The 21183-nt window shown below is 40.6% G+C and overlaps 1 protein-coding gene across 4 annotated transcripts; it reads right to left on the reverse strand.

Moving 5' to 3' along the window:
* Nucleotides 1-1004: 1004 nt before the first annotated feature.
* On the reverse strand, nt 1005-20844 carry CD200 (CD200 molecule). Of its 4 annotated transcripts, none has more exons than XM_047792621.1 (6): nt 20679-20844; nt 17498-17579; nt 13478-13798; nt 11349-11621; nt 8102-8209; nt 1005-2248 (listed from the first exon to the last, which is right to left on the reverse strand). In XM_047792621.1, the coding sequence occupies exons 1-6, from the start codon at nt 20688-20690 to the stop codon at nt 2241-2243; spliced, it is 804 nt and encodes a 267-aa protein (XP_047648577.1). In that variant the 5' UTR covers nt 20691-20844; the 3' UTR covers nt 1005-2240. The 4 variants fall into 4 exon arrangements, with proteins under 4 accessions (XP_047648577.1, XP_047648597.1, XP_047648569.1 ...); XM_047792613.1 differs by lacking the exon at nt 1005-2248 and adding an exon at nt 3286-4786; XM_047792641.1 differs by lacking the exons at nt 1005-2248; nt 17498-17579 and adding an exon at nt 3285-4786.
* Between the last annotated feature and the right edge of the window lie 339 nt (nt 20845-21183).

Here is a 21183-nt window from a genome sequence, read left to right on the forward strand (position 1 = left end):
GCCCAACTACAATTATGGTGGGATGGTGGAATGCTTGGGTACTGTGAACATGGCTATTTAGTGAGAGGTGCCTCTGGGAAAAATTCATGAAATCTCATAAGGTAATTTCTCTCTTTGCCTCTACTTTGAGCAGTCCTCAGTACTGTCCCTAAGACCACTTCAGGGGATCCACAAAGTCAAAACTACTGTCATAATCATACCAGTTACTTATTTTTTCTCTTCCTTCTCATTGTCTCGCAAGTGTCCTGCAGGATTTTCCAGGATTACATGATATGTGATGCTGATATCACTCTGATGACTAACAAAATGCATGCTTATATATTTTTGTTTTTAAAATTTATGTTTTTTTTTCCCCCTCTCCTGTGGCACGCAAAAGTTCCTGAGCCAGGGGTCGAAACTGAGTCATGGCAGTGACCTGAGCCACAACAGTGACGATGCTGTATCTTCAACCTGGTGAGCCACTAGGGAACTCCACAATCTATCAGTTTTAATCTCAAATATGGTAACTATCAACAGACATAATTTTCTTTATAAGAAAATACTTTGGGGTCCTCAATAATGTTTTTAAGCAGGTAACGGGGTCCTGAGTCCTTTAACTGTTTGAGAACTGCTGCTTTAAGTTATTCTGTCTGATTTGGCAGCTGAGATACCAGAAATACAGCAAAACCAGAAGCAGGGTGGTACTCCCAACTAAATTCAAAACTGTGTGAGCTAATCCCTCTGCAAAGGATGGCATCTGGAAGCAAAATCAAAACAGCACGTATAAGGAAATGCTCCAAAATTGACCAGGTCATGTCAAAAATACACAGGTACCAACATGAAGGAGCTCTCACTGGTCAGATCAAGGACATCAGATTTGTGATGAATCAGAAATGTCAACAGCATCTTTAAGGGCTAAGATATGGAAGAGGAGGAGAGAGTTTCCTAAACAGAGGAAAAATATATGGATTATCATAAATGTCCACATTTTCCACATTTCCTAAGAGAATATCATGACCCAAATATTTGGGGTTGACACTTTTAATGATTAGGTATATTAATACAAATATACGAAATAATACAGAATTAAATAACATATGAAAAGCTTACTAAATATATAAATATTCAATTCAACAATGAAAACAAGTTTTAGTTCTTACGTCACTGATAGACAAGAAAGCAAAAGACACGGACAAAGCCACTAACTTGGTCTTATGATTATTTAAGAGTTGAAAACTGTTTCACTAGTTAAAACAATACGTTTACAACAAACAGATTTATACATCCATACATGCTTCCTCTGCTACTGTGAGACTCATGAGAAAAGAAGCTGGGAGACACAACTGGGGACTGCTATTCAGAAAACTGTCTAAACGCCTGTTTTCATAATGTGTTTTCATTATGTGATTTATAATGGCTGAATTTAGAATGACTAAAATACGGCTAGGTCACATTATGGGACAAATGGATGAGATACGCATGCTTTTTTAAAAATGTGAGCTGCTAGCTACAACTAACAATATTTACTCTGCTATAAAAACAGATAAGTAAAGTCAATATTATTTCACAATAAATTCAGTTCTATTTCCATCGCAGTAAACATCACAGAAGTACATGAAGAACAGCAGTGAAACTGAGGGTTCTAGAAAGAATGCTTATTAACAAAATGGTAAGCAGGGAATGGACTAAACGCCAAGTAATGAGGAAATAGACTTAAGGACCAAAGAAGAAGGGAAGAAGAAATGGAACATCAACAGAAAGGCAAAAGTTTGTCTCAGAAAAGTTCTTTGGTCCTTAACCTTCCTGTGTTCTCTCTCTTTTCCATTTCTTTTCTCTTTGTTTATTCTTTTTTCCTGGAATGAGATAGTTTTTTTGAGCAGAATGGCAAATTATCTGGTCCAACTCCTTAATTTTCTGGATGCAAACGGGGAAGCTCACTGACATAGTGATTAAATTCGAGTTGCCACCAGTCAGAGTCAAAGTCAGCCTCTGAGCAGTGGCTCCTGATTCTAAGTCCAGTAGCCTCACAACAGCACAAAATCAAGTCCTACAACAGACCTGACAGGTAAAGTAACTTCCTCTTGGAACTCACATAAGCACTAGGTAGCCTAGATGATATAAAGTTTTGAAATTCTTAGGCCTTGACTCCCACTTCTTTTGCTTCTTTAGGTTCCATGGAGAATGACCCTTTTTTCCTCCTGCTTTCCTAAGTCAGATTCAAGTAGACCAGGGAATAACTTTCAGGGCTCTGTGTGACTCCTCTAGGGCTCTGGGTAAAAGAAAGAACAAGATATTAACTTTGAACATTTATAATTTCTCTTCTAAAAGATTTAAAGAACAGAAGGATTAATAAACACAGAATTCCCCAATGCATATTTTCTTTTTTTTTTTCCTTTTGTCTTTTTAGCCCCACCCCCACCCCAGGCATATGGAGGTTTCCAGGCTAGGGATCTAGTCTGAAGTGTAGTGGCTAGGCTGTGCCATAGCCACAGTAATGCAGGATCCGAACTGCATCTGCGACCTACGTCACAGCTCACGGCAACCCACTGAGTAAGGCTAGGGATCGAACCTGTGTCCTCATGGATATTAGTCAGACTTGCTTCCTCTGAGCCATGACGGGAGCTCCCCAGAATTCCCCCATGCATATTTCATTGGCCAAGATAAGGAAGTAGACTTTCCTGATCCAATGTGATATGAGGGGCCTGTGACTCTCTTTAAAAGGACATGAGTAATTTTAGGAAATAATAGTTTGCTATTATTCAAGATTTTTTTTGTCTTTTTGCCATTTCTTGGGCCGCTCCCACGGTATATGGAGGTTCCCAGGGTAGGGGTTAAATTGGAGCTGTAGCCACCAGCCTACACCAGAGCCACAGCAACTCGGGATCCGAGCCATGTCTGCGACCTACACCACAGCTCACGGCAACTCTGGAGGCTTAACCCACTGAGCAAGGCCAGGGATCGAACCCACAGCCTCATGGTTCCTAGTCGGATTCGTTAACCACTGAGTCATGACGGGAACTCCAAGATTACACTTTCTTAATAATACACTTAAGACTACAAGTAAAAGAACACATTCAAGAATTCCAAATGAATTACATGTTTTTTGTTTGTTTGTTTGTTCTTTAGGGCCACACCCACAGCATATGGACGTTTCCAGGCTGAATGTTGAATCAGAGCTGTAGCTGCCGGCCTACACCACAGCTACAGCAACTCAGGACCTGAGCTGCATCTGCAACCTACACAACTCTTAGCAATGCTGGATCCCCAACCCATTGAGTGAGGCCAGGGATCGAACCCCCATCCTCATGGATACTAGTCGGATTTGTTTCCCCTGCACCACGGGGGGAACTCCATTTACATGTATTTTATTTATATGACCTTGAGCTTTGTTTCCTATGCATACTCACTTGCTGGACATTAGGATGGGGACAGTCACTAAGTAGACGGATGGAGGCTCTTTCCAGGGCTATTAGCTTCCTACCACTTAAACTGGAAGGATGTGGGCCTCCCTACAAGGCACTTAAACAGTGAAGTAAAAGACCTGGTATTTTATCATGGCCCCACATCTCACCCTCTGTGTAATCTTAAGCAATGCTTTACCAGACTGCAAAGTTCTGCACGTTTTAACCTTGCCGGTATTTCTAGTATAAGTGATCTGTGGTGAAAGACACAGGCAAGAGTGCTCAGGCTTATGGGTCTGTTAGCCACCTGGTTTGTGATGGGGTTTTGCTATGACATTTTGATATGGTAGGTGGCACTCGCACCCATTTCAAGGGTAAAATTTTATAGAAAAATAGCCTTGGAATGCAAAATTTCTCCCAGTAATTCTAACCTAGGTAGTTCAATAAAGGTTGCTTCACACTCTTCTCATATAAAGCACCACATTTCTTCTGCTTGGAACTATGAGGAAACTGGGGTGGGGGTGAGGATTCCCACTCATTCAGCCTTCATCTGGGAAGCTTAAGTACAATTATTTGGCAAAGCAAAGATTCTGGATTTTTTTAAACAAACATCCTTTGTATTATTCTTCCAACTAATCACCAATTTCACCACCATGAATCATTTATTGAGCAGCTCTGTCATTTGACATAATACTAAGCTTAAAATAGGAGAAAGTGACCTGATTTTTCCCAAAATATAGTGTTTTACCAACATTGTCATTATTATTGCAAAGAGCCCATTTATAGGTTAGGTTATTGTGAAGCAAAATGAAAAAAAAAATCACTTCTACTTGAAAGAGTCAGACACTTGAAGAAAAATGACGTTTGGAATATGTATTTCATATGATTGTCGAAATCTTCTATTGGTTTCTAATTCAGCTTGATCCAATTAAGCAAAAGAAGATTGCTACTCAAAATAAAGATTTCTAAAAATTATGTGATTGTCTATGATAATCCACCCCAAAGTGAAGTGTTTGCTCTTGAGAAGCTTATAATCATTGGTGGGTTGACTAATGAGAAATAAAAAATTATTCTCAACCTCAAATTTACCTTCACTGTAGTATAAGTGGAAGGGGCAAATTTATGACATCAACTGGGTTTTAAGAGAAAGAACTATCATGAGATGGCAGAAAATTTCCCTGGGAAATTTAATTTCTTTCCAGTTTTTATTTCAGTAATAAAGTACTGATTCATGAAACAAAACAAACAAACAAACAAAAAAAAAAGAATGTTCTTTGAAAACCTATTAACCCATTGTCACATTGTTGTAGTCTCATGGAAAGTCACTGTGACGATTCCATTAGGAGTGGTATAAAGAGAAGCTGCCTCTAACTCGTCATCCCTTCCTTCAGAATGTAGCTTTACGGCTGAAAAAAAAAAACATCATTACCCTCTGACATTACACAGACTTGCACGAACATGCAGAAAGTCTGATTTCTCTATGAAAATAACATCTGTCATTAGAGATTACCCCTCTGTCCACAAACTATAAATTTTCTTATGTTTGTGTGATCAACGAATCAGTGATTTTAATCTAAAACAATTTTCGTGGGTCATTTATCTAACAAAGAGTTGAACTTAACAGATTTTTCTTACTACTGGGCAGCTGCATGGAAATGACTCTGTCTGCTTATATGCAATAAGCTCAAGAACTAATTCATCTCTCTTCCTTCCACCCTCACAAACTCTGAACACACACACAGTCAGTTCTCTTCCCACTCTCATTTCTGTTCACATCACCATTTTTTTAGGTCACCAGGTCCAGAATCTTGTCATTTTTTTTTTTTCTTTGCCACCCACATCCACGGTGGAAGTTCCCAGGCCAGGACTGAATCCAAGCCACAGTTGTGACTTATACTACAGCTGCGGCGATGCCAGATCCTAATCCACTGCACAGACCAGGGGACAAATTTGTGCCTCAGCAGTGACCTGAGCAGTTGCAGAGACTGCTGTATCCTTAACTGACTGTACCACAGTGGGAACTCCACTGGATCATTTTTGACTGATCGTGTTTCTCTGCCCCCCAAAAGTTTTATGTTTCAGAAGATAATAGAAAGAAAAAGAAAAAAAAGGGGTAAAGAAAAATGGAATGAAAATATGGTAAGACTATTCACTTTCATCACAAGCCGACAATCAAAATTTGTTATTCAAAGACATAAAAAATATCACTATTTTTGATTATTTTCTTCTCTTTCTCCCAACTTTTTTATAACTTAAGTTTTGGTCTCTACAAACCAGTATTTCCTCAGCCTTGCAGGTTTAAGTCTCCAGTATAATCAACACCTGGAGAAAAAAAAAAAAAGAGTTCCTGTCGTGGCGCAGTGGTTAACGAATCCAACTAGGAACCATGAGGTTGCAGGTTCAATCCCTGGCCTTGCTCAGTGGGTTAAGGATCCGGTGTTGCCATGAGCTGTGGTGTAGGTCGCAGACGCGGCTTGGATCCCATGTTGCTGTGTCTCTGGTGTAGGCTGGCGGCTACAGCTCCAATTGGACCCTTAGCCTGGGAACCTCCATATGCTGTGGGAGCGGCCCTAGAAAAGGCAAAAAAAAAAATTAACACCCGATTTTACTAGCTATTTAAGTATACGGGACCAAATAATCTGACTATTAACATTTTTGAAACCAGCCAGAAAATATCTAATCACTCAAAATAACCACTGCACATTCAGTGTAATTAACGGAATTGGCCATATGTCATGAAAACATCATCAGTAAGTGGCAATCCTAGGGTTTATAAGATTCAGTTTAGGTCTGGGTGTTTATTTTGTAAATGAGAATAAGAGGGCTTATTTTATGAATAAGAAAACAGAAATAAGCTGACTCTTCACTTCAGGAATGGAATAAGACATTGAACAATTATATTTCCCAGAAAATGCAAGACTTAATGAACAAAAGACAATTATTTTGCAAATGCCTCTTTCTAGTGAAATTTACCTTGGGCTTGAATAGAATGTATGATAAGATCCTTGTCCAAGAGGGACTTTTTAAAATGAATTTGATTACTTCATACTTTTCTGCTTGTACTTTACAAAATAATACAGGAATACCTGTTGCTTTTCTTATAAAATCACAAGAATTAATAGGGTGCTTTTATAAGGCTTATGCAAAATTAAATGTTCAAGAAACCTAGAAGATGAGAGATATTCATCTATGAGACATTAAAGAAAAAAAAAAGGCAGCATTTGAGTAAGATTTTTAATAGAAATGTAAAATAACACTCAAAGCCAACTCCCCCCCCTTTCAGTCACCTGACATGCAGAAAACTCCCATATCACCTCTTCATCCTAGGAAATCCCCATTACATACAACAAAAACTGAAGCTTTGCATGCATTAGCTTTAATAAATTATACACTGTCTTAAAATCCAAAGAAATTTAATTCTCTCTCTCTAGCTGAATCCTCTTATTGGATCGTGTCTCTTGCTTTATATTTTCTCACAACGTTTTAGACTCAGCATCTATGAGGTACTGAACTTGCAATTTAAAAAAAAAAAGGAATTGAAAAAATCACCTTGAAAATCCATCCATTCATTCATTCATTCACCCTTTCAATGAACATTTATTGAGCACCCAGTATACATACGACACTGTGATAGATGTTGCAGGGAAGAGAGGGAAATTAACAGTATATAAGGGCAGCACAGTTATTATGTGTCACCTGTATGTTGCCTACAGTGTCTGAAACCATGCGAGAACATACCATAGAAAGCACTCCTTAGTGATCATATCAGACATATTTGTCTGATATGATATACCCCACATTCTCTTAAGTGGGGTAGCTGACCTGGTGAATGCTGTAAAAAGAGAAGAGACTGTCCTGGGTAGAAAGAACATAGCCTGGGTACCAAGATTTCTCTGGCTTTGCCATCAGCTGATTCACAGTGATGGAATAAGCATTTTTCACACTTCCTCTCATCAATCCTTACTCTTAATTTACAAAATAATGTGCCCTTAAGAGAGCCTAGTAAATGAGGAGTTCCCGTCGTGGCTCAGTGGTTAATGAACCCGACTAGTATCCATGAGTACGTTGGTTCGATCCCTGGCCTTACTCAGTGGCATTGCCATTAGCTGTAGTGTAGGCCGTAGATGCGGCTCAGATCCCGCTTTACTGTGTCTGTGGTGTAGGCCACCAGCTACGGCTCTGATTCAACCCCTAGCCTGGGAACCTCCATGTGCCGTGGGTGTGGCCCCCCAAAAATAAAAGTTTTTTTTTTTTTAAAAAAGAGCTTAGTAAATGAGGAGTTCCCCTTGTGGCTAGTATCCATGAGGAGTGGATTCAATCCCTGGCCTCACTCAGTGCGTCAAGGACCCGGCATTGTAGTGTTGCCATGAGGTGTGGTATCAGTCACCGACACGGCTTGGATCCTGGGTTCTGTGGCTATGGTGTAGGCTGGCAGCTGCAGTTCTGATTTGACCCCTATCCTGGAAACTGCCATATGCCTCAGTGCAGCCCTAAAGAAAGAAAGAAAAAAAAAAGAGTTAATAATGAGAAGCAGAAAAGTTTAAAGTCCAATTGCAAGAAAATTACACTGAAGAGTTTTAAAATACTATCAACGCCTACATATTCCGAAAACACCAAACCAAACACAAAGTTGTCACCTCTTTATTTATAATATCATGTGACCCCCATATTGCCATTAAATCATCATGTCTGTCCTTCTTTATACCTCTGTGGGAACTCACCTCGGTCTTGGTTTCGACGACGTTTCCAGTATAGTAAGATTGAGATTAAGACCAGAAGAATCACCAGAGAAACAATACTTAACAACAGGGGAACTGAAAACCAAAAGCCTGTGGGTTTTGAAAGGAGAAAAGGAAAAGCAAGTCATAAGTGGATGCTGCAGAGTTTAAGTAAAAAGTGATAAATCGACAGTTATGATGAGTTTTTACCGGAGCTGAGCTTTTGATGAAAATTATTCTTAAATACGTACATATTGAGGTCTATAGTCATGAGCTTATATTATTTTAATAATATTTAGATAATAATTGCTAACATGTTTCACATGGTTACTATGTAATAAGAGCTTTGAATCTGTTACCTCATTTAATCCTCAAAATAGCCCAAGAGTTAGGTATTATTATTATCATCAAACAGACTTTTTTTTTTAAAGAAAACAAACCTGAGGCTTAGAGAAGTTAAATAAGCCCAAAAATCAGGGTAGTAAATGATAGAACAAGGCTTGGTCAGAGGTCTGTTTGCCTACAAAGTACATATTCTTTGCCACATTGTCCATTAAAGTAATATGTTTATTGAGGAATTTTTGGAAAATACAGAGAAATAGAAAGGAAAAAAACTAATGACTCTCATGATTCCAACCCCTAGGAATAACTCATCTCAGTGTTATCACCATATTCCTTCTAATCTCTGTCTTTGTTATTAAACCTCTTTCTGATAGTCAATAAACGCAATTTAACCAGAACATCAGCTCCTTAGTGTCCCTGTGTGATACAAAGGCAGAAGGGCATGCCCCAATTTGGGCATCTCCAGAATCTTCTCCATTCCTTTATAGTGGGATCTGTCAAGTCACAGTTTAACTGAGCACCTTCAGATTTCTCTAACTTCAGTAGTTCTAGTGCTAGACATAAAGCTCTCAGCATGGAAGATCCTTCATATATATTTGCACACTGGACAAACATTACATAAATGACATATAAACATTACAAATAAGTCAAATTTGGCTTTTTTTTTGTCTTTTGTCTTTTTAGGGCCACACCCAAGGGATATGGAGGTTCCCAGGCTAGGGGTCGAATCAGAGCTACAGCTGCCGGCCTACACCAGAGTCACAGCAACCCTGGATCCGATGAGCGTCTGTGACCTACACCACAGCTCACAGCAATGCTGGATCCTTAACCCACTGAGCGAGGTCAGAGATAGAACCCTCATAGATGCTAGTTGGGTTCGTTAACCGCTGAGCCAGGATGGAACTCCAATTTTGGCATTCTTGGAAGACACATTCCCTTCAGGTTCTTGTTTTTCAGCAAATTTGCCTTTCACTCTGGCTGAATATGATGTCCAAATCCAACACCACAAACCTCTTGACCAAGTTTACCTAAATGTTGACTTTTTTAAAATTTTGATTAAGTCTACTTTTTCAAGGGCCCCAGAAATGACTACAGGAGATGTCTTTGGAGGCCACCGTACCATCAAGACATAAGCTTTTCCAGGTTATAATGTTCACAATGTCCCCAGAAAAAACCAGCAGTATCTTTTTTATGAGGCTTATCCAGAGTTAGCGTTTCAAAACTACCTAGAGAAAATCAACTGTGGTTGTGATCATTGAAATGTCTCGTCCCTAAAATCTTGGCTCCCTTTATTCTCTTCCATAATTTTTACCTCTTGTATTGATGAGGCCCAGAGATAGTAGTTTAGATAGAAACACAAGAGAGTAAAAGGGGTCTTGAACAGAATACAGTTTGTTTTCAAAGGAGGTGAGAAAAACACCTCAGATCAGCCCCTTTCCTAAAAAGCTCTATTGCTTCTTTCCCACAGTGTAGACTATGCAAAGGTTTCATCATAGATGTGGCTTCTTGCAGGAAAACATCTCAGTCTCACCAGGTTGAGCAGATGCCTCTTCTCTACAACCTCAGTTCTACCACAGCTTCCTGCCTTCCTCCCTCCCTCTTTCCTCCCTCCCTCCCCCTTTCCTTCTTTTCTTTCTCTTTCTTTTTCTTTCTTTCTTTCTTTCTTTCTTTCTTTCTTTCTTTCTTTCTTTCTTTCTTTCTTTCTTTCTTCTTTCCTTCTTTCTTTATTTCTTCTTTCTTTCTTTCTTTCTTTCTTTTCTTTTCTTTCTTTCGCTTTCTTGCTTTCTTACTCTCTCTTCCTCTCTCCCTTTCTTTCTTTCTTTCTTTCTTTCTCTCTCTCTCTCTTTCTTTCTTTCTCTCTTCTCTCTTTCTCTATTTCTCTCTTTCTCTCTCTCTCTTTCTTTCTTTCTTTCTTTCTTTCTTTCTCCTCTGCACCTGCACTATATGGAAGTTCCCAGCTGAAGATCCACCCCACGCCCCAGCAATGACCAGAACCTCAGCAGAGACAGTGCTGGATCCTTAACCCTCTGTGCCACAGTGGCAACACCTACCACAGTCTTCTTTCTTTTTTAAAAAGTCTTTTTAAAAATTTTTATTGTGAGTTCCTGTCATGGTGCAGCAGAAATGAATCAGACTAGGAACCATGAGGTTGCGGGTTCAATCCCTGGCTTCGCTCAGTGGGCTAAGGATCTGGCGTTGCCATGAGCTGTGGTATAGGTTTCAGATGTGGCTCGGATCTGGCTTTGCTATGGCTGTGGCACAGGCTGGTAGCTGTAGCTCCAGTTAGACCCCTAGCCTGGGAACCTCCATTTGCTTTTTGCGGCCCTAAAAAGCAAAAAAAAAAAAAAAAAAAAAATCGAGACAATGTTCATTTACAAGGTTGTGAAAATTTCTGCTGCATAAAAAAGTGACCCCATCATACGTAAACACATATCCATCCTCTCTCAGATTCGTTTCCCACATAGATTATCACAGAATACTGGGTAGAATTCTCTGTGCTATACAGCAGGTCCCTTCTGGCCAATCACAGCTTTCTTACTGAAGCATTAACATGCAGTTTTACCACTGCCCAGCCCCTTCTGCATTCCTGGGTAGACCAGAAGCTCCCCGTGTGTAGGGACTGAGTCCTCACTGTTGAATTTCTGGCATAACAAATGCTCAGTTAGTAGCAAGGAAGAATAAGTCAATGGATGGATCTCAGCAAAAGCATGTGGTATGTGGGCAGTGTAAACATTTGCCAAAGTAAAACTAACTTTATTGGCTTCCTCAGCTCTGTTTTTCTTCCCCTACTTACCTCATTCTCGTCCTTATCAGCTCCTTTGCTAAGAGGCCGCTGAGAGGCTTTCACCACCTTCCAGGTGTGTGTCCACAAATGTGACCACAGCAAGCTTTGCCCACCCTCTCTTACCTTTGTTCACAGTTTCCCTGTAGTCAGTCACAGTCCCCAGGTGCAGCACCTGGCAGATCACCTCCTTCCCCACCTGACTCTTGGGGTCTTTGATCTGGAGGATGCTGGTGACAGACGTTGTCCCATTGGGGTGTACGAGAATCTCAGTACTGTTCTCAATCCCTGACCCAGATATCTTCCAGGAGATCATAGGGGCTGGGCGAGCATTGGCAGAGCAAGTGATATTTAGTTGGTCTTCAGATAATTTATAGTGAAGGGATACTGTGGGCTGTACTGGGACAAAAAAAAAAAAAAAATGGTCTGCCATCAGTCAAACATCTGGAATGAGTCCCACACTCTCCTCAGAGAGATGAGAGAAAGATCTTTACAGAAAGACAGTGGGGCCTAGAAAATAGCCTGGCACATCCAACCTAAACCAGGGCCTTCACAGTTCTTCTCGCATCTAATTCTCTAACCTACAAGATGGAGATGGGCCTAGGAAAACCCTGTGATCCTCTCTGTAGTTTGTTTTTGGGAGAATTAGCTGCATGGACAGAGGGCCCCTTCTCCCCCAAACAGTGCAGAAACTAATTATTCTTTTCTCCTTTTCCATGAGCAGTGCAACATCTCTGCCTTCTTCTCAATATTCCTCTCAAAACCTACCAATCAGCACCTCCACACAAGGAGCCTACACTTCTCAGAAGCACCAGGGCTGTTTCAGAACAGGGAGCTTGTAGAGGGGTCGCCACTTAGAGACACCTTTTTCATTCACTGGGCCAGTGAATGAGATGCATGAAGCAGGCCTGGAAAGGTCCTGTTTGAAAGATCTGTACAAAATTCAATTAGGAATTCACAACCAGTAGTCTGAAAATCACAGAATGACAGTGGTAAGGACCCTGGAGATCACCTCACGAAGTTAAGAGAAAATAACTAGCTTGTGAAAGAAAAGACATTATTTTTAGGTCAGCTCTACTCTGTTCCCTTTCAAAAGTCCCTTGACTAATGAGTTCATTTTCTTTGGAATATACAGTCTATCTCTGCTGATTAAACGCAAGCTTGCCTTTCTGTGGCTGGCTTCGGAGCCCACAAGATAATTAAAGGGTGGTGCTAAATGAAAGGCTGCCTGAGCTCAGAGGTTCAAGCGGTGGGTAAGTGGCAGGAGGTTGGAGGAAATGAGCCTCTAGGACTGTAGCTCAGTCTGGAGTACTCAGATTACTAGCATCAATGAGCCCAGGAGGAAGAGAGACAAAGTGAAGGATGAGGAGTATGGTTGACATGGATAGACTGACTGGCAAGGCTCCACGGTCTATCAAAGAATGACATAGATGCAAACTATAAGGTGTGGCTGGAAAGGGCCAGTGTGGAAAAGAATTACAGGATTACTAACTAGAAGACTCAGAGAGGTCTGCTTTTCAGGCAAAAATAAATGAATAAATGAATGAATAAATAAATTAATTAAATAAAATTATGAGTAAAGAAGGCAGGGAAGAATAAAGAAAGACAAACAAAAAAAAAAAGAAAGAAAAGGAGTCCCCTTTGGGGTTAAGGATCTGGCACTGTCATTGCAGCCAGCTGGGTGGTTGCTATGATGCAGGTTTGATCCCTTCCACATGCCATGGCGCATCCAAAAAAAGAAGAAGAAGAAACAGGAAAAAAAAATGAGAAAAGTATGACACAAGAAGGAAAAGGAAGAAAACATGAAATGGAAGGAAGGGAGGGAGAGATCCAAAAATATTAAAGCTGTTAGAGACCCTAGAGATGATCCATTTCCCATTTATGCTACAGACAAATAAACTCTGGTATAGAGAGTGGACAGGACTCTTTTAGGGTCACATAACTGCTCATGGCAAAACCAGGTCTGAACCATATCACTATTCAGGGAGAACTTGTCCTCTCTGTAGTCCTTAAGTTATTCTTATTGACAACAGGATTCTTCAGAGCAAAGATAACCCAAGACAGATACTCACCATAGCCCCACGAACTCCCCAAATAACTACAACCATAGTTACACTAGACATGAAAGGCCAAGTGTCCTCCCATAAGCCTTTCTGGGGTTAGAATCCTGACAAACTGGGTGCTACCACTATGTCCCAAACACTCTTAAAAATAACATTTCTAGCCAAGGACAATGTATTCTCAGAGACTCTCACCAGAGAGGGTGAGGCAGGCTATTCCTGAGATCTTCCCGGCACCAAAGGTATTGAAGAGGCACTTGTAACACCCCTCATCCTCCAAGGTGGTATTCCAGAAGGTAATGGTTGAGTTCATGAGTCCCAGCTGGGTGATGTTTATCTTGTCCTTATAAGCAGGCTGAACTACAACCCCATGGTTCTTGCTGAAGGTGATCATGTTTTCTGGGCTCACAGCCTTGATTTTTTGCCATGTCACAATCAAAACTTCCTGGGGATTTTGCAGAGAGCATCTTAAAGAAGCAGGTGTGTTCAGCCGCTCTCTTACATCTTGGGTCACCACTTTCACCATGGAATTATAAAAGAACATTTACATTTTAGATATTAATACATACACAAAGGTATGCTTTTTTCTTATGAAAAAACGCACCTTCAAAGTTAGATTTTAAAATAGTAAAAATGCAAAAAAAAAAAAAAACAACCCACCAAAAACATTTAAGTACATTTCTGATGTTACTAGACAAATATAAATTCAAAATATGTTTGTTCAGTCTTTAAGAGGCACAGAGTACAAAAACAAGGAAGCAAATTCCCGGTGACAGGAAATTACATGAAGAATCCCTGCAAGTGGCAATTATGTGAAGTGAGCTTCAAGACGGAAACTGCCAGATAGGATAGAAGCATCACCAAGTGAATTTGTGCCTGGAGCAGTTCAGGAACAAGAAAGCACCAATGGACAATAGGCACAATGATTAGTTTAAGTGAAGAAGGTATAGCAGCCCTATACATTCCACATACACACACTGCAAAGGGAAGGGGCAGCATAGTGATGTTTGCCTTCAGGAAGCAGTGCTGAAGATAGAGAGATACACAGGACAGTGCTCTGGGAGGCTGACAGTACCAGAGAGCAGACAATCTATATATCCTCCCATTTTTACTGAATGCAGTGCAGGATATAAAGCATGGCAACAATTTCTTCCCCCTCCAATGCTGGCTACTCATATTAATATGATAGAAAACCCAGTGGGAAGTCTCAGTATAATAACAAACAGCCAAACATTTGAGAAAGCTAACACAATGACAGAGGAATTATAAACCCTTCAAACCTAAGAACTCATACAAAATGAATAAAGATATCACAAATCAATAAACACTTTGACATGAATAAATGTGACATGTTAAGTGTGAAAATGAACCAGCAGTGTAAATAGTAGGAACTAGAGATACAGAAAATGAGAAATATAGGAGTTCCCTTCGTGGCTCAGCAGTTAACAAACCCAGCTAGGATCCATGAAGATGCAGGTTCAATTCCTGGCTTTGCTCAGTGGGTTAAGGATCCAGGGTTGCCACGAGCTATGGTGTAGGTCTCAGACATGGCTCAGATCCCACATTTCTGTGGCTGTAGCGTAGGCTGGAGGCTACAGCTCTGATTTGACTCCTAGCCTGGGAACTTCCACATGCCATGGGTGCAGCCCTAAAAAAAAAAAAGAAGAAGAAAATGAGTAATATAAAAGCGTAATAGCTTGGCTGACTTAGCAGAATGAACACCACTGAAGAGTAATCTAGTAAATAGGAAGACCAGTTCATGGAATTCTTCTAGAATGTAGCATAATGATGTAAAGATATAGAAAAGATTAAAGAAAAACTCAAAGAATGGAATGTTTCAGCATCAGTCTACTAAGACTTTCAAAATGAGAGAAAAGGGAGACTGGAAGACAAAAAAACTCTAAGGGACAAAAATATATTATTCAAAATGATAAAGGGAGGAGTCTAAAATTAAATATATCTATCGATCATGAACCTTCATGCACCTAGCAACAGAACTGAAATATGTAAAAAGCTAATAAAACTCTGAAGAAAGATGCATAAATCCACAGTCATAATGGGATTTTCATAGTTTTCTCAGAATCTTCATCTCCATATGCTTAAAAAAAAGCATATGGAGCAAAATATCAAATATGCAGATATAAAGTATTTAAGGAGTTCCCATCATGGCACAGTGGAAAGGATCCATGAGGTTGCGGGTTTGATCTCTGGCCTTGCTCAGTGGGTTAAGGATCTGGCATTGCCGTGAGCTGTGATGTAGGTTGCAGACACAGCTTGGATCTGACGTTGCTGTGGCTCTGGCATAGGCCGCAGCTGTAGCTCCGTTTAGACCCTTAGCCTGGGAACCTCCATATGCTGTGGGTGTGCCCCTTAAAAAAAAAAAAAGGACAAAAAAGACAAAAAAAAATAAAGTATTTGAAAAAAAATGTATATAACAAATGCATGTGGATATGAGCATGTATTAATAAATTTTCATCCAGAAGAAAACACACAATTTTTTCAAACAACACATGGAACATGCTCCAAAACTGAACTTGCAAAAGCATACCAAAAAATGATCTTGAATTCTGTCCACAATGCAATAAAATTAGAAATTTACATACTTCCTTCAGCTCTTATGGTGTCATAAATCATAGGAAGAATTATAAATTACTATGAGTGACAATGAGAATATCGTATATTAAAATCTGTAGAAGTCAATGAAGTTATTCTCAAGGGAAAATATTTACTGCTAACTTATAAGGAAACAAGAAATACTGAAAAATGAGTACATACATGTATCCAAAATTTCCACCCCCAAAAAAGTAATAAAAGGAGTGAATTAATAAAGTTGAAAGCACAAATTAATAAAAGGCGCACCAAATGTAGACTTAATCAAAACCACCAAAATCTGGGTTTTTTTAAGACTAATAATACACATAAAAGGGCTAGAGTTATTAGAAAAAAAGAAGGCAGCACAAAAACAAACAATATCCTCTCAACAACCCTCAACATCAGGAATGAAAAGTTGGGCAGAGCAACAAATAGAAATTGGAACCCCCAAGTGTTGCCTAAGTCCAGTTTTAGTGAGGTAGATATGAAAAGTTCTGGGGAGAATACCTGTTGTTAGGACTGGGGTTTCCTCAAGTTAGTTGAGATTTTACAGAGCAGAGATTTAAAGAAATCACTGCTTTTAGAATAAAGAAGGGAAAAGGGATCCAAGCTAGAGTTTTAACTTCTTGGGTGATTTCTCTCTATGGAAGAAATCATTTCGTGGAAAATTTACAATTCTTTGCCGCTTAAGTGAAATTCCACTTAAATTCCTCCTGTTGGTAAATCCTGTGTTGCAGATGGTATGAAGCTTCCCTTTCCTACAGCTGTGAAGACTGATGGAGAATATCACACAGAAGATGGTAGAAGGCCAGCAGCAAAGTGGGTGGTCTCCCATGGACCCAGGGGAAAGGTCTGGCACAGTAGGACATTCAGCAGGGAAATGGACAGCACAGGCTGCTTTACGTAATAGACCATGTGAACCTAGGTAACCTCTACATTTCATTATTTTTAAAATTTTTCTATAAAAGAGAGATATACCCAATTTTAAGGCTTATTGCCAAATTACCGTCCCAAAAGGCTATATCCATGTATACTCTCCCCCAAGTATTCCCAAACCTTTACAAACATAGGGACCTACTATTTTAAACATTATTCAATCTGACAGGCAAAATGATATCTTAATTTAGAAAGAGGTTTTTCATGCTTGTTTTTTTCTGTGAAAAGATTTTTGTGTTGTTGTCTTTAAGGCTGCACCCATGGAATATGGAAATTCCCAGGCTAGGGGTCAAACAGAACCGCAGCGGCCGGCCTATGCCACAGCCACAGCAATGTGGGATCCGAGCCATGTCTGCAACCTACATGACAGCTCACAGCAACACTGGATCCTTAACCCACTGAGCAAGGCCAGGGATCAAACCCACATCCTCAAGGATACTACTTGGGTTCATTACCGCTGAGCCACAACGGTAACTCCTGAAAACAGTTTCTTAATATCAAAGTCTTTGAAAACAAAATTGTGGAAAGCAAAAAGGACCACTCCCACTCCTCCAAAGGAATTACAGTTTTAAATAATTCATGCAGACAAATGAACTAATATAGCAAATGAACACACAAGAGTGGCCAGAGGTTTCCACTCCAGAAACTGTTCCCTGGATTCCAAGCAGGGGAATTGAATATCTTTACCTTGTGCCCTGCACAGCATCCCTGCTGCCATGAACCAAATCAGTTGGAAGGTAGAGAGATGGCAGAAGAAGCTCCTGAACACCTGAAGACAGAAAGCAAAGTACAGAAATGGGCGTTTGAAAAAAGCTGAGGAAGCTTCAGTCTAATCGCTCTTTCAGGGGATTGCAGCTCAAGTTTAACCACTGGAGATCTTTGGTTTTGTGGAGGCAGAACCAGAGACTATAAATAGGAGAAATAAACAAGGGTGCTCAGGATATAGGGAGGGAAAAGCAACAGAGTGGCTCCTTTATTACAGCCATCCCTAGCAATTTGAGGCCGTGCTGCCCAAGACACCAACAGTTAAGATTGGTAGGAAAACAAACTGCCATAAATATACCCAAAAACCACAGATGCCAAATGTAAAGAAATCAATCTCCAAATAACCCACATCTATTAATATTCGAAATGTAACTCAAATGGAACCACTTTTTAGGACGTGTGACTGCCTTGAAGTTTGCTGAGGTAGATTTTCCTAAAAATTCTGCACAATTTATATAAATTGTACCTTTTAAAAAAACCAGTAATGGCTTTTTTTTTTTCTTCATTGCTTTATTTTCACGAGTCTGGGCAGAACTCTTTGGCCTTTTTAAAATCATAGTGGTATTTAAGAGAATGGCATTCTAGATATCATTTTGTCATAAAGGGAGAGTGGAATAGAGACAGATTAACTTCACTCAGCAGCAGCCCCATGGCTGGTCTTGGTCTCTATCAGTGTGTTCATTCTAAGAGGGGCCAAGCAAGGAATGGAACTTTTCCCTATATTTTTTCTACATTTCTATATTTTTATAAAATATAAGTGGATAAGAAATGCAGGTTTCTTTGTAGTTTTCTTTAACTGGACCTCATTTTTATTTCATGGTGCCATTCCAACGAGAGGTAGAGACGTAATTTTAGTCAATGTCACCTACTCTCTGTCAGTTCAGCCCACCAACACTTCAGTTATCCCAATCTGTGGCATTGCATCCACAGTCCTGGGAATGCCAAGCCATGGGACAGGGCTATTAATCCTTGGTTGCAACCACTCTATCCACACTGGCATTGTGTTCCTTTCAAGTCATCCAGGTCATCAATTTGTGCAATTAAATTTTGTGCTTATGGGCTATTCTCTCACAGCGCCCGATTCTCCTGATTCTGTCTCAGGGTTCTTCCTGTGCTAGACAAAGGAGAATTCTACAAGGCTCTCTGCCTAGACTCCCATTTGTCCACCCAATGTCTGTTTTACTGTTCCCTTGCCATGTCAGGTAGGCTTGCCTCTTCCACAGTTCCCCCAGGAAAGCAAGGCACTGGTGTTTTCTGTTCTTCGATTTCAACACCTACATGTAAGTTCTATTCACCATTCTCCTGAACTCCCCACTCCCAGAGGTCAGGCACCAAGCATCCTTTTTAGGCCACAAACCGACACCAGTCAGTCCCTCTTTGCTCCCCCAGGCTAGGATCAGACAGCTGCTTCCTCTGTCACCTTGTATTCTTCCCATCAACTTGTTTTGGGGATGAATGTATGCCCTTGGTCTTTTAGTATTCAGGCTTTTAAAACCCAAATGCTTAGGCTCTTGCTATTTCAAGCTTTGGCTTCTAAAATGAAAAACATTTTCTTTGGCGTTCTAATTCCACACCATTTTTTAAAGCCCTCATGCCACATGGAAATCCAGGGTCTAGCAAAGGCTATGATAAAGAAAGTAGAGTGAAAAGCTGTGTTTTAGGACAGGAGAGAAAGCAGAGGTACACTAAAACATAAGATGGGTGAACTGTGAGCCAGCAATGTTTAAGAAATAGAAGCATGGTGATTGAGGCAAAGGGAATTAGAAAGAAAGCCTTGCTATTAAATATACACATGTTTCAGGCTAGCACAAATACTAGATGTGTAAGCTAGGACAAGTCATTTTACCTCTCTGAGATACAGAAAAAATAATAGTACCAACCTTCTCCCTGTTAAAAAGACTAAATGTGATAGTATGTGTAAAGCTCAGTGACACACAAATAAGCACTAAACCAATGTTGCTGCTATCTCTTCGGGTTACTAAGAGAATTAAGCATTTAGGGCCTTTAATACAGGGCATAAGATATAGTAAATGTCAATATGCATTAGGTAGCTTAAAAAAAATTGATTGACCAGATCAGACAATAATGGAAATGGAGAAGTCCAGTTACAGCCTCTGCCAAGAGGACCAGGGTTCAAAGGCCCAGGGTCTTACCTGATAGTTGCCCACCTGGCAACTACATTGCCCTTATACATACCTCTTTCCTTGAAAGTTTCTAGATCCAAATACTGTTCCTGCCACATATAGTCACACAGACTCGGAAAAATTAACCTCTCTGCCTGTTTCTTTACTTGTAAAATCAAGTAATAGCTCCTCCTTTGAGGGATAGCTGTGAAAATTAAGAGAACCTAACACACAGTAAACACTAGCTCGAAGGCCACCATTCTCCTTTGTTAAGGAAGATACTGAAATAACTGGCTGTGTGGTCTTGCCAATAAACTGTATACAAAAGAAATTACCTTGAGGTATTCCTCATATTTAGATTTTATTTTTTATTGTTTTTTAAATTACTTATACCTATGTAAATGAAAATCCTCTCCTTCCTTCATTTTGTCATGTACACAGATCCTGAATAAACAAAATGTCTGTCTTTCATGGATACCCTGGGTGTTAACCCTCATTTATCCCATCCTTTATGGCTTCCCAAGGCAAAGGCCTAGAGGATGGAGAAAGAGGCTGGAGCATCACTGAGGGAGCGAGATCTCCTGGAGAAAGTGAGCCCCAAATTCTGCAACCTCACCCTAGCTCTCAATGCCCAAACCGAGCAATACAAGCACCTTCCATACTCGCCACCAGCACCTGCCTCCCAAACCAGTTCCTCATTGAGGATGTCAGTGATCTTCGGAGAAGCATCTCGTCCCTTTTCCAGAGCCGAGGGACAGAGAATCAAAAATCCAGGAATGGCCTGAAAGCCCCCACTTCAGAAGGCAAAATCCGCCCCTCCACGCGGTTAAGTGCCGAGAGGAAAGCGCTAGCAGAAATACCAGCTCCAGACCAGACTAGGGAAAGCCGCAGTCTGGCGCTCTCTGCCCGCCACCGCCCCAGGGCCATCGGCGCGATGTAGCCCACCCGGCGCCCTCTTTCCCACGCCTGGCCCGGCTCACCAGCCTCTCCATTCTCGCTCCTGGCCGCGCGGGGTGGCTAGCTTCAGCTAGAAGCCCGGAGGAATCGCAAGCCGGACCAAGCAGCGTTCCTCTAGTTCGGTGGAGCAAGGCTACCCAGGTCTAGTTCCCCCGAGCTGCCTCACTGCTCCGGCTCAAGCCCCTTCCCCACGCCCCGCCCCTTATGCAAAAGAAGGCGGAGTTGTAGACAATAAAATAAAATAACACATCTTTTTTCTATCATCAGAACATTCCGCATTTTCTCAGAAGTGGCAACCGGGGAGACTGAAAAAGTGTTTGAAAAAATATGCACGTTACCATTTTCATTACACAGAGAGAGAAAAAGAAGGGGAGAGGTGGGAAGACATGAACTATTTCACTGTGTTTATGCTTGGAGGAATGGCAATCTGCATTGTGGAGCGGGCATGTAAGGAAATGATTTTTGAGAAATATTATACAGTTTCTCCGATCACCACTGCTGAAAAATGCAAATATTTTAAAGCTGAGT

This window comes from Phacochoerus africanus, chromosome 1 (genome assembly GCF_016906955.1).
Source record: "Phacochoerus africanus isolate WHEZ1 chromosome 1, ROS_Pafr_v1, whole genome shotgun sequence".
Classification (NCBI taxonomy): domain Eukaryota; kingdom Metazoa; phylum Chordata; class Mammalia; order Artiodactyla; family Suidae; genus Phacochoerus; species Phacochoerus africanus.

What these genes read in the sequence shown, in the direction of transcription:
- CD200 (XM_047792613.1), bottom strand. An exon ending in AGCCTGCCTCACCCTCTCTG is followed by an intron (nt 11,622 to 13,477) that starts GTGAGAGTCTCT and finishes TTTTTGTCCCAG; the next exon opens with TACAGCCCACAGTATCCCTT. An exon ending in TCGTCGAAACCAAGACCGAG is followed by an intron (nt 4,787 to 8,101) that starts GTGAGTTCCCAC and finishes TTTTTTTTTCAG; the next exon opens with CCGTAAAGCTACATTCTGAA.